General features: G+C 42.9%; 1 protein-coding gene across 1 annotated transcript in view; it reads right to left on the bottom strand.

Annotated features, from left to right (window-relative positions):
* Nucleotides 1-1,476, bottom strand: part of GEM (GTP binding protein overexpressed in skeletal muscle) — an 8,295-nt gene extending 6,819 nt beyond the window's left edge. The window contains 1 exon segment of the mRNA XM_014518212.2: nucleotides 1,139-1,476. Coding sequence (XP_014373698.1) covers nucleotides 1,139-1,472 — 334 coding nt within the window. The 5' untranslated portion in view covers nucleotides 1,473-1,476.
* Nucleotides 1,477-12,626: the final 11,150 nt, after the last annotated feature.

Here is a 12,626-nt window from a genome sequence, read left to right as displayed (position 1 = left end):
TTCCTGCCTATGCAGGGGGTCGGACTCGATGATCTATTGAGGTCCCTTCCGACCCTAACATCTATGAATCTATGAATCTATAAGATTGTGTTGCCAAAGAGTCAGGGCAAGGAAGAGCAATGAATGGATGGGACCTTCAGCACTGGCTAGTGAAGAGAACCAGCAAGAGGGGCAGAGCCCCTTGCACGTTCTTCAAATGGTGGCAGTGTCCATGTCCTTAGAATTGCAGAAGCTCCAGCTGCAGCACAGCACACCACATGCATTATGTCACACACACAGTAAGGTCCTCGATTGAGTGCTGCCATTTAGCTCTTTGACTTAACTGTTCCCTGGGATTAGTGCAAATATGAAGCCCTGACTTGAAGCTCTGGTGGACACTAAGGAAAAAAATGCCTAGTAAAGAGCTAGAGACCATGTCAGAAACCTCCCTTCGCCAAAAGGATTAAGCAGCAAGACTTTTTGACCCAACTGAAGCACATTCATTCTCTCTTCCCTGCAGGATGCAAGGGATGTGAGACTGTACTGAGCATTTTAATCAACCCTCAGACAGCCACAACTAGGGTAATATTTTTGCATACAAACTAGCTAAGGTTACTTAATAACTAGCAAGTAATCAGGTGGTACCAGAAGGGTCAGGCAGGGATTTTTATTTTTCTGCCTTTATTTCACACTGGAGCTCTGGACAGCGTTTATAGGTATTGCATTCTGATAAAACAATTCCATCCCACACAGGCGCAGTCATTACCTTATTCCAGCACTGGAGCTAATAGCTACACCACTATACACTTGGTGGGAGACCCATATCCAGCTTCCCATGTAATGTTTCTTACAGCAGGAACAAGAATTTATTGGCTTCCAACAGTACTTTTACAAAAAATAGCTTGAGAATTCCTTTTGCTCTCCTTTATGTGCACTTTGTCAGACTGAGGAGTTTGTTAATGAGGATCTGACTTATAAACTCTGGGGGGTTTTAAGCAAGGTGAATGTGTTGGGTTCAGTGTTAAGAAGAAGAGCCATTAACTTAGTTTCTGTAACCTCAGATTAAATGCCCTAGTTCATTTTCTGTCCCTTAATGCAAATGACTACTGACAGGACAGATTTTGAGTAAGCACAAGCAAGAGAGAACATAATGACCTACCCCCCAGCACATCACAGTCGCTGTCCATGCTGTCATGTACACCTGCAAAGATGTTGGCCAGGGAAGATTTTCCTACTCCTTGCTCCCCAATCAGTACCACCCTGTAGTAGCTATTTCCAGACTCAGAGGAGATGACCGAATCAGAAGACTCAGATGACCAGCTCCTTCTGTAATAATCTTCTGGGTTGTATGTATATCTTTTACGCACGTTGTACTCGTGGGGGTCCTTGTGGACAAGCAGGTGCCTTCAATCAGCCGGAGGAATGCTCCAGCGCTGTTGCTGCGATTGCAGAGCGCTGTTGCTGTGCCGCAGGGTGACATTGTTCAGTGTCATCCTTCTGTCCCTAGGGAAGAACATAGAATTCACTGGTATTAGGCAACATGCATTTAGACAGCACATACACCGTCTTTCTTATTCACTTTAGCGAGGTACTTCCTCCTCTTCTGCAAACCCCTAGTGTACAAATGAAAGGAGGGTAAAGTCTGCCTTTCTCATTCACTTCTACTCCATGTAGTTACACAGAGATACACCTGATTATCGAGAAAAAAATAGCCTTTTAGTATATATGTGCTGAAGTTACACACACATGATCACACTACTTGAAAATAGTAAGCCTAGTTATGCCTTTGATCAGGGTTTTCCAAGGAAGGTGAAAATCAGCATTCCACCTCATTGCACCATCTCATGTATTTGATGTCTTATCTGACATTATAGTTACAACTTACATGACACTTCTGACATTATTTTGCTTCTTTCCTCTTTAAAAGATAGTGCTGAATATTAGGTATAGCCCCACAGGAAGGAAAGTGTGGTACTGCATACAGGATCATTAAGTTCCCTGCGTGCTGGTCTCTACCCAGTTTAAGATAGTGTGAACTCCACAGATCGCACTGAGGGAGCAGTCCCTGTGACCCCCCCTATGCAGATACTTTAATTGTATTTAGTCATGACAAACACTGTGCAATGAGGTGAAGTTTCCTTGCACTCCTCCCTATCACTGCATCCCCAGGGGGGAACCAGCACAGTCTGCCACTGGTTTTGTAAAAAAAATGAAAAAGGCTTCTTGCTTGCAGTCTGATGTTTAGTCTCAGCTGAGAGTTGAATCTTTTAGTAGAGCAATAAACATGGCACTTTATAGGTTTAGATTATCTTCAGCAAAGGAAAAGTATCAGGTAGCATGGCCTTGTCATAATCAGCTTGATGCTGTTCTCAGAATAAACCTGTTGTGTACAATGACTATGAAATCTATCAAATTAAGCTGATGAAAGCAAGATGAGAAAGCCAGATGGATTCTCCGGGGGGTTTCCCAATCTCACCACGAAAAGAGAGATCACTGGGAGAAAATTCTCACATAAATTTATAGTGTTTAAATCAACACATTAATTTAGCTCCGGAGCAGCTAATAGGTTAACTCCTCTCATCTAAACATGGTTCTTAATTACATTTGATTTTTCAAATCTATTTGGCCTTGGCTGGTGGCAGAATGCAGTGATGTCATTCCTATTGGTCCATACCTACCAATTTTAGGAAAGTTACTTTGACGCTTTGCAGCTCCCAAACTGACAGCTATTTAGACATTCAGCTTTTGGGGGCATAAGTTTGATGTTTCTCAGCTCTTGTCTTTGTATCAGCAAATAGAACATCTGCCACTAAAACATACAGGGGCAGGGCTGCTTTCAAATATTAATATTAATTTTGTGTTTGCAAAAAAATGCAGCATCCTATCAAGTCACAGAGGCTAAAATTTCATAGGCAAGCAAGTTTTTTAAAAACTTCTGAGAGCAGGCACAGAGCAAACTATATAATAAGCATGCAGGGGAAAAAGCCCTGCAATTTGGATTTCTGTATTTACAAAATATACTGCCTCATTTTAATAACTTCCAACATATGTCATTTTCTTGTGGTGATGCACAACATTTGTTACAAAGTGAAATCATCTGTATTCCACTTGGTCACACAAACTTTCCCCAGCAAGACAGGCTTTTGCAAGAAATCAACCACCAAACAAATTCTGCTACACAAACAAAATGAAATATTTACTTCATTTTAACTTGAAAACATTTATTGCACTATAATTTCCCTGTTGAAAAGTTGGATGAAAATTGCCAGTTGTGATTTACCTAAATAGTAAATAGCCCATGTTATTTACACTTTTTTTATAAAGGATTTACACCCAGGATAAACTCAGCAAAGCTAGCAAAATAAGACAATGACCGAAAATGTATTATAATGCCTAAAATTCCAAGCTTAAACTATATTCAAATTATGCATTTAGTTTATCTATCTAGCTCTATAGCCCATCTACCATAAAGCAGTGTATTCACATCAAGACTTTTCAGCCAGCACCACCTTACTTTTTACAGTCTCTTCCACTACAATCAGCTCCTTTGCTCTCACTGTCTCTCCCTGTGGAGTGTAGTATATTGAACGGTCTGCTGAAGTAAATCCTCTCCTGTTTCGTGGCTGCCTCTTTAATTCTTTCTGAGCAAACCTGGTTTATATTAAGCCCATCTGATCAGAGACAGGGCTTTTCCGTGACGTTGTTGGCCGTCCACATGAGAGCCAGCCCCCAGCTGGGAGGAAGCAGGCATTCAGAAAAGAAAAAAAAAACTTACAGAGATTAAGAGTGAAAAAAACACTTACTTGTGGTCATATGATTCTTTTTCTTAATAATGCCAGTAAAATAAATACTTTCTCTTTTTCTGATGGGAAAACAGGAAAATGGAAAAATACAGTAAGAAACATGTCTTCACAAGTTTCTTTTGGCTTTGGCCAGAGGTGCTGTTGAAATTAATTGGGGTCTAAAGAATTACTGCTGCTTCTCAAATGCCAAATGTCAGTACAATATATTGCACTATCAGATTCCAAAAGGGAATGAACTCCATGCTGGAAACCTCATCTCCTGAATCTTTGATCATTAATTTGTAATTATTTGGAAATGTGAGATTTTAATTCATTTGTCATTGTAACAATAAGTAATCATGTAGGATCCCATTTTTCACTTCCCCTACAACCTGCAAGCCACTTTATACAACGACACTACCCTCTTTTTGTGTGGCCAGAAACTGATTGACCTCTTCGTTACTCCATTTTTTGCTGGTCTTTGCTGGTTACTCCATTTTTTACTGGTTCATGGGTATTAATGGAGCTATTCTGCTGTAGGACTGGAGTAGGTGAGGGCTACTCTATGAATCTGTACTGAATCAAGTCCATAATTTATCAGAAAAGGTGACAATATATTGTGCAAAACCAAATAAAAACTTTAACTATCGTAAAACTCAGTAATGGCAAGGTGTTTTACCAAGGTAAGGACAGCATTATTTAGCCTTTAGTACTATACAGTTAAGGATATGTGGAAAAATGTTCATTGATTATATTGATAAAGACTGTGGATATTCCCTTATTGACATTGAATAAGGTCTCCAAATGTCCCATGATGACACATAACATTTTCACTAGTCCTGCACTAAAAAATCTGCACGGACAATGCAACCTATGGCTGAACACAGGCAAGGATGTTTTTGTCATGGCCCTGATTATCTTCACATTCCCTGGAGTAAATCAAGAGAGACTTGATAAATAATCCCCACCAGGATAAGAAGAGAAGACTATAGCCCCCTCCCCACTTTGTTTTCTGTCTCATTTCTAAAACTGTACATCCCTGTGCTGCCATTACAAGTCTGTCGCACTGAATTGTGATGTTATCCGGAGATGGAAAGCCACAAAACTCTTCAATAAAAGTAGATCTGTTATGCTTTTTGGCTTGGTGTGGGTGGTGTTTTACGTGAGTATTTGCAGGGATCTTTTTCGTGCCTGTTCTCAAACATACAACGACAAGAACATTTTCCAAAACAATATGCAAGCAGTAAAGTAAATGCAAGTTAATCAAATCTTGCAGGGGGAGAATAGGATGAGAAGCAGCATCCACCGTTCCTTCCAGCATTCAGACTGGGTTGCAGGATAGACAAGGAAGTTAATCAGAATTCCAAGCACTAGCCCTCCCCTTCTATTGTTCCCCAGCACGTTCTGTGTTTCCAGAATCTGGGAGTTATTGGATGGCGACATCAGTGAGCAACATGTGCATGAGGAGCAGCCTCTTACACGATCTGCTGTACCTACAGAACTGCAATGAACGCTGCCCTGTATGGCACTGCAAACATTTTTGTAAAATCCCTGTCTGGTCAAGTTGACTATTTTATTAGATGAGCTGCAGGCATCAGAGGCTGCATTTAGCTAAGACTTCACATGTAGGACACCTGCTTCTTCAGCTGCTTATACATTTGGCTTCACTTTCTGATTTTTCTGGAGCTTTGGGAACTAACCAGAAGGCATGCAGCTAACTGGGTGGCTACACTGCCCTGTTTTGTAGTTTGTGCTCATTTGACCCCTTTTAAATCTCTCATAATGTGTCATTCTGAATAAGAAAATAACCCTTTTGCACCACAGGAACCAGATGGTTTATGGCCAGCCTGTTCATGCTGAGCTAGACTCTGAGGGTATCCCCTGGATGTTGGAACTAGCTAATACTAGAAAGCACACACTGTAGCACTGGAGCCAGGAAATAAACCTTACATCAGTAAAGCATTCAGATTTAGTTATGGTCAATGTTAAGAACACTGCCTTGCATAAATTCTTCATAATATGTAAGAGTTCTTTAAGGGCAGAAGAAAAAATCACAGCCCTGTAGTGGGCACATATAGTCTATCTCTACCATAAAACTGTCAATGCCCCTGCCTTGGTATGTTGGAAACTTGCATACATATTTTTCCTTTTGTTTTTGTTTTTGCTTTCCTCTTTGAAGGCCCTTTGCTGTTTTTCTGACCTGGTGATTAACTCTTTCTTTGTCATTCTAGGCTGGATTCTATCACTTTTCCTCATGTGGAACCTTATTCCTCAAGCCCTTCCAGCAGTTCACCATGATGAAGGATGGCAGAGCTGGTCCAATGTATTCTTGATTTTTTTTTAAGGGGAGGCTGGGTTAGGGGTGATGTGCCACATTTCCAGCCTGGGATTCCTTAGAAAACTAGAAGCTTGGTGGAAAAGATTAATTAAACCTACAAAGTCCATCTGTCTAAGTAAAGCTGATTATGTGCTTGGATTTCCAACTGACACATGCAGAATTACGTGATCTTGAATGGGATTTCTCTCTTGCCCTCCTAATTGGGCAATAGTTTTGCTATCAATAGTAACTTAACTGAACAGCTAACTAAAGCTGGTGGAAACATAAGCACCAGTAACTTCAACACTGAAGCATGCGTGAGGAAGGAGACCCCATATAATGGACGGCATTTCATAGAATCATAGGAGACACGAATGCTCAGATACTACGAATACTAACGGTGTGACACTTTCTGATGCTTCTCTGGTCAAGTGATTGCTTTGTACTATTAAACAAATATTTTCAAAATAAAATAAAACAGACTTTTGTAGCCCCCAGATTACCCATTATAATTAAGGGCCATGTTTGTTGGGCTAAACTTCTCTGCCAATCTCTCCCTAATAATGAGTAGCATGCTTCAGAGGCAGACACATTAGACTACTTCTCAGTGTATTCTCTTCTGGGATGCCAGGACACTAGGGATGAGTTCTTGTAAGTCCTACCAATAATGTCTAGCTATCAGCTGCATGGTAGACAGAAATGTTGTCTACTGATTGACCTCTAGTTTATGTGCAGGTGTGGTCCTGTGCTGGACAGTTCCTAGTCGCCTGCCACCACAAGGCAAACAGTGATGGGGCTGAAATTTTTCCAAGCAATGGAGGTACCCAAAGCTACATTAAACCTGGTAGGAGCTGATCCCACTTTATAAGTCACTGCAACTCATTGAGTTGCAAGCAGCTGAGTGACCAGGTGCAGAGCACAGATAAAGGCCTTTGAGAATCTAATATAAATCAACAGACTCTAATTAGCCCCACACAAGTGGGGGCATGAGGGTCCTTCACAATATGTTCCCTTCCGTGCTGCCTCTAACCGTGGCAACAGATAAAAGGGGATTATGCACTGATGGGGTTTAGGTTGGAGGGGGAAAGGTTTCTAAAACCTGAGGTTGTGGTAAATAAAAGATGAAGAGCTCTGAAAGAGCTAGTGAGGGCCTGCCTGTCAAGAGTTCTTCTGAGCTTCATGCAGAAAGGAGGAATTTTCAGCTGAATGTTATAACTTTCATTGGCCATGATGGGAAGAGAGTCAGAACAACACTGAAAATGCTGAATCCAACTCTACTTTGCTGGTAAAAGGATCAGTATGTCTCAGGTTGACTTCCAAGGTACAGAATTTTGAAACTTCCAGAACTGCTCAGACAAGGATTAGAGAATTCAAATCCAGCAGAACCAACCTCCATGACCCAGGGTGCACCAGCATTGTGTGTTTGTCAGATGAATCATGAAAAATGGAAGTTTCCCTCTGGTATTGGAGCAAAGGCATAAGAAAGCAGCATTATTTTGTACTTCTGAATATGAAGTAGCATTTAAGGTAAAAAGAGCATTCAGAGGACAGGACTGTGGCTGTTAAGCAAGCAAATTGGACAGCTAAACATTATTTGCACTTAGTTTGGATTCCAAAATCCCAAAGGGAAGTTCTGTTCTGTTCCAGGGGTGTTAGGGCTACACAAACTGGCCACAAATCCTCCAATTAATGCACTAAGAGGGCACACAATTGGGAATTTAGGAAAATTATGTAGATGGGCCTGCTCATTACAGAAGACACATTTCCTAACAAGATATTTTTTAATGTCTAGTTGATCAAAAGACAGGACAGATATTAACACTGTCCCAGGGGGACGAAGGAAAAGGGGCAGGAGACCCCTCCCACGGCGTGGGTTGAGGCAGGGACAGCCTGCCATCACAATGAGAAGAAAAGCCCTGAGAACAGGACAAACTTACCTTTCGTAGGTGCAGCTGGGCTAAACAAGCCACAGAGGGGTGAAACGCCTGCACGGTTCGTCAGCCACTTTTATCTGCAGCTAGGGCCAGTGCGGCAGAATGATGTAATCAAAGAACACTGCCTGGTAGAGATAAAAGCTGGAGGTGGGGAAACAGCTGGGGGACACAGCAGAGAGTGAGTTGCTGGGCCATTCCCTGAGCTGGGCGAGGGCCTCCCAATGAAAGGGAGGAGAGGCCAAGGAGGGACCCAACAGAGAGATCCGACATCTAGTTAAAGGAAACACCACCCCAGAAGGCATCAAGGGACGGCAAAGTAGTCAGTCTCAGGACATGAGAGTGAGGTGGGCTGAGGCCCCTCCCTGGAATTTCAGTTAGCTGCTTTTCTTTTGATTAATTTTAAGCCCCAGGGTTGAGAAAAAAGGCTACAAGCAGTGCTCAAAGGGCTGAGTGAACTGGGACCACTTAGGGGACCATAACACTCAAAGGGTGACTCATCACCAGGGTCATCTCACCACCCTGAATACACCCAAGTGACGTAGAAAACTGAGGGCCAGAGTAACGGAGAGGGGACGGGAGATAACGCCGGAGGGTAATCGAGCTGACCACTGATTGGCTGTCCCAAGAGGCTGGTGCATGACTGGGGTGTAGGGGAGGTGGAGTCCCAAGAACATCCACTGGTGATGACACCTGGCACTTGCACCGCTGCAAGAGGGAGCCCCACTACTGAATGAAAGATCCAAGACGTGGCAGATGAGTATCAGGGTATCCCCTGGGGAGAGCACAACCCAGCATCGCAGCAGCAGAAACAGCCTCCACAGCAGACCCCGGGTGCCCACTCCAGGGCCACAGAGAGACTTCACAAAGCCAGGAGGGTACAAACACATTGGAGTTAGCTGAGTAAAAATAAATGCAAGGACAGGAAATACTGGTTTACCATGAGCCAAGTTCTCCATGACTGAACTTTACATTAGTTCACAAAAAATAGTCCAATGGGGGATAAGAGATACAAGAAATATGGAAGCAAAAAGTGCAAATGATGACATTGAAAGTCAACATATAAAACTATATTATCTTAAGTAAACATCATTATCTTAAGTAAAACTAAAAGAAGAAAATTCCAGGTCCTGACTATACTCTGACTGAAGTTGGTAAGTTTGTCTAATAACTATAATGGGAACAGGATTCAGTCTTGGATGACACAAATAAGTGCTTTGTTGTTAATGGAATTAATGCAAAAAATCATAATATTCTAATAATAGGACAAGTGGGGTAGGAAAAATATTCTTTAAAAAAGATCACGAAGAGCTAAAAAAATATCCTCAGATACACAACATACCCTTGTGGGCAGTTTCTGCAGCTGTGGTCTTTGTACTATCTCAGAATTCACTTTGGAATCAGGCTGATGAATCACGGCCTCACATTCAACCAAAAAAATCCTACAAGACGTTATAGAGTTAAATCACATAGAGCAGATTTAGATTAGACATCAGGAAGAACTTCTTTACAGTAAGTGTTTTCAAAATCTGGAATGGGCTTCCAAGGGAGGTGGTGCTCTCCCCTGCCTTGAGGGTCTTTAAGAGGAGGCTAGACATACACCTGGCTGGGGTCATGTGGCCCCAGCCCTCTTTCCTGCCCAGGGCAGGAGGTTGGACTTGATGATCTGCTAAGGTCCCTTCCAACCCAAACATCTATGAATCTGCGAATCTATAAATCATGATTGTAACTGCCTTAAGTATGGCTTTTGTGTTAACAGAACATATGACGGAAACTTCCTCCATAATCTTTAGCAATCTGAGTCTTAGTAATACATAGTGTTATTTTTAATTTGTCCTGCTGGAGACAAATCTAGAAAAAAAGGACAATGCCTTCTTGCCTATAGTTTATTCTCTGTTTCTGAAATGCCTAAGGTTCTTGCACCAAATGCAATCCCATAGTAACCCAACTGTGAGACAACCCTGAATTTAAGATAACCCCTGAATGATTAGATTCGATACATAGATAATTTATACATTTGTTGTCATTTTAAGTATATAGAATCTAATAATTGGAAGGCCATCTTTACTTTATCCCTCCACCCCTGCAGTGGGGCAGGGAGTGGGGGAAAAAGTGACAAGGGGAAGGTAGAGTAGGGAGGTCAAGGAGCTTGTCCTCTACTGCCTGTCCCCCTTGTGCCTGCCTCCTTGTCACCTCTGCCTGCCCTCTCCCCCTGAGCTTCAGGGCCCCCTTCCCCCTCTGCTTCCCCATTCCCCTCTCCCTACCCCTGACCCTTAGTCCATGCCAGCAGGCTCCATCCACAGTGCAGTCTGGAGCACAGAGCACAGCCCCAGCCCAGCCCCCTTAGTAGCCACTGCTTGCTGGGGCTGTACCCTATGCCCTGGGATGCAATGTGGATGGAGCCTACTTGTCAAAAGCAAGGGTAAGAAGAGAGGGGCAATCAGGGAAGCAGAGGCTTTTTTGTGAGGAAAAATTGGAGGAAGAGGCTGCAGGGAGTGGTGGTGAGGTGAAGAGTCAACAAGCAGGTAGGCAGCTGCAGCTGCACGCCTCCCCGCCCCTTCCCAATACTTCAATCCAAGATGAAGGGTTGTGTTTCCTATGTTAAATGCGGGGAATAAACCTCATCTTACAATTGATAAATATGGTACATAGTAATTACAAAGATTCCTGCCAGAATTAGCAGATTTAAACTACCAGAAGCAAGAAAACAGACTTTAAATTGTTGCAGACCACTGGAATGCAGAAAATAAATGTTCAGTATCATAGAATCATTGAGAAACAGGGCTGGAAGGGACTTCCATACATTATTTAGTCCAACGCCCTACCTGAGGCAGGATCATCCCTATCCACCATGATTCAAATTTACATCAGGAATACATCTGATAGCCTAAGATTTAACTTTTAGGTCTTTGGTTTCAAAGTCTTAGAGAAACTACATTGCTTCAGCTTCTCATCAAGTTTTTGGTGTTCTTTCTTGAGGGCTGTGCTTTCTAAACCAGTGGTTACCATGTTGATCCTCAAAATGTCTTTTGGGTCACCATATACTCTTCTCATCAGACTTTTCACTGAAAATGTTATAAAGGTAGGGGGGTGCTATCAAGCAGAGCTCCTTTAATATGGGGCCTACTGTGATCTGGGGACCAGCTGCAGACCATTTAACAGGATATCCTACAACACTGATGGTCCACAGAACACAGTTTGGGCCCCACTGTGCTAAACCAATAAGGCTTGCTGAGACTTTCAAATGTAAGTCTCATTCAGTCAGTCAGTCTGTAAGTCAGTCTTCATTGCCATTTTCTTCAGGTCACAATATGTAAATGCATGTCCATTTTACAGGCCATCCATTTGGCATCTTGTTGCATTTAATCTACATGATAAGCCTATCTGAAAAACAAGTAGACTGCATCGCGTCACAGGCATACTACTGTGTTTTGCACATGTAGAAGGAGTTCTAGTTTGCAAATCATGTAAACAAAAGATTGTAAAATTCCTTTTGGCTTTACACCATAAACAATGTCTTGAGCCCCTTATCTGGTTGAAGAATCCTTGTTATGTGGTTTCAGAGCATGAGTACAAAATACTAAGGCACAGTCATTAGGTAATAGGCAGTGAAAGAAGATATTACTGTTACCTCACCTCTTAGTCCAGTGGCATGTTCTGCTTATTCTTGCATTTTCTTGCTGGGGTTTTCCAGCGACAATTCCTTGAAATGAGGATTCTGTATCCTTTAGTCAGTGAGCAGTCCAGAATTTCATAGATTTCATAGATTTCATAGACATTAGGGCTGGAAGGGACCTTGGAAGATCATTGAGTCCAGCCCCCTGCACAGGGGCAGGAAGTCAGCTGGGGTCACAGGATCCCAGCAAGATAAAGGTCCAATTGACTCTTAAAGGAATCCAAAGTAGATGTTTGCACCGTGTTTGGTAGCAGTCTGTTCCAGGTCTTGAGGGCTTGGACTGTAAAGAAGTTTGTCCTTATGTCCAGCTTGAAATGGTCTTGGAGAAGTTTGTGACCTTGTCATCATATGGGGTGCTCTGGTGAACAGGCGTTCCCCCAGATCCTGATGTACACCCCTTATATACTTATAGGCAGCCACCAGGTCCCCCCTGAGACTGCACTTTTCCAGGCTGAAGAGTCCCATAGCTCTCAGCCTCTCACCATAAGGCCTGTTTTCATGCCCTCTGATCATGCGCGTGGCTCTCCTCTGGACTCTCTCAAGCTTCTCCACATCCTTTTTAAATTGTGGAGCCCAGAATTGGATGCAGTACTCCAGGTGTGGACTCACCAAGACCAAGTACAGCAGGAGGATGACATCCTGAGATTTCCTAGAGAAGCATCTATGGATGCAAGCCAGAGTTTTTCTTGCTTTGCCGGCTGCAACATCACATTGGTGGCTCATATTCATCTTGTGATCAATCATGACCCCCAAGTCCCTTTTGGACCTGTGGAATTCTGACACACTGCAACCTGCTGGACATCTGACACCCCAGGCACCTCTGCACTTTTACCTGCGTTGCTACATCCCCCTTCCCCCCACAGCCTGTCCCTCACCCCATGACACCTTTGTTTCCATTTTCACTGACTGGCTTTCTTGCCTGAATTGCATGCCAGGCCAGG

This window comes from Alligator sinensis, unplaced genomic scaffold (assembly GCF_000455745.1).
Source record: "Alligator sinensis unplaced genomic scaffold, ASM45574v1 scaffold273_1, whole genome shotgun sequence".
Classification (NCBI taxonomy): domain Eukaryota; kingdom Metazoa; phylum Chordata; order Crocodylia; family Alligatoridae; genus Alligator; species Alligator sinensis.
This window is presented reverse-complemented; position numbering and strand designations above follow the sequence as displayed.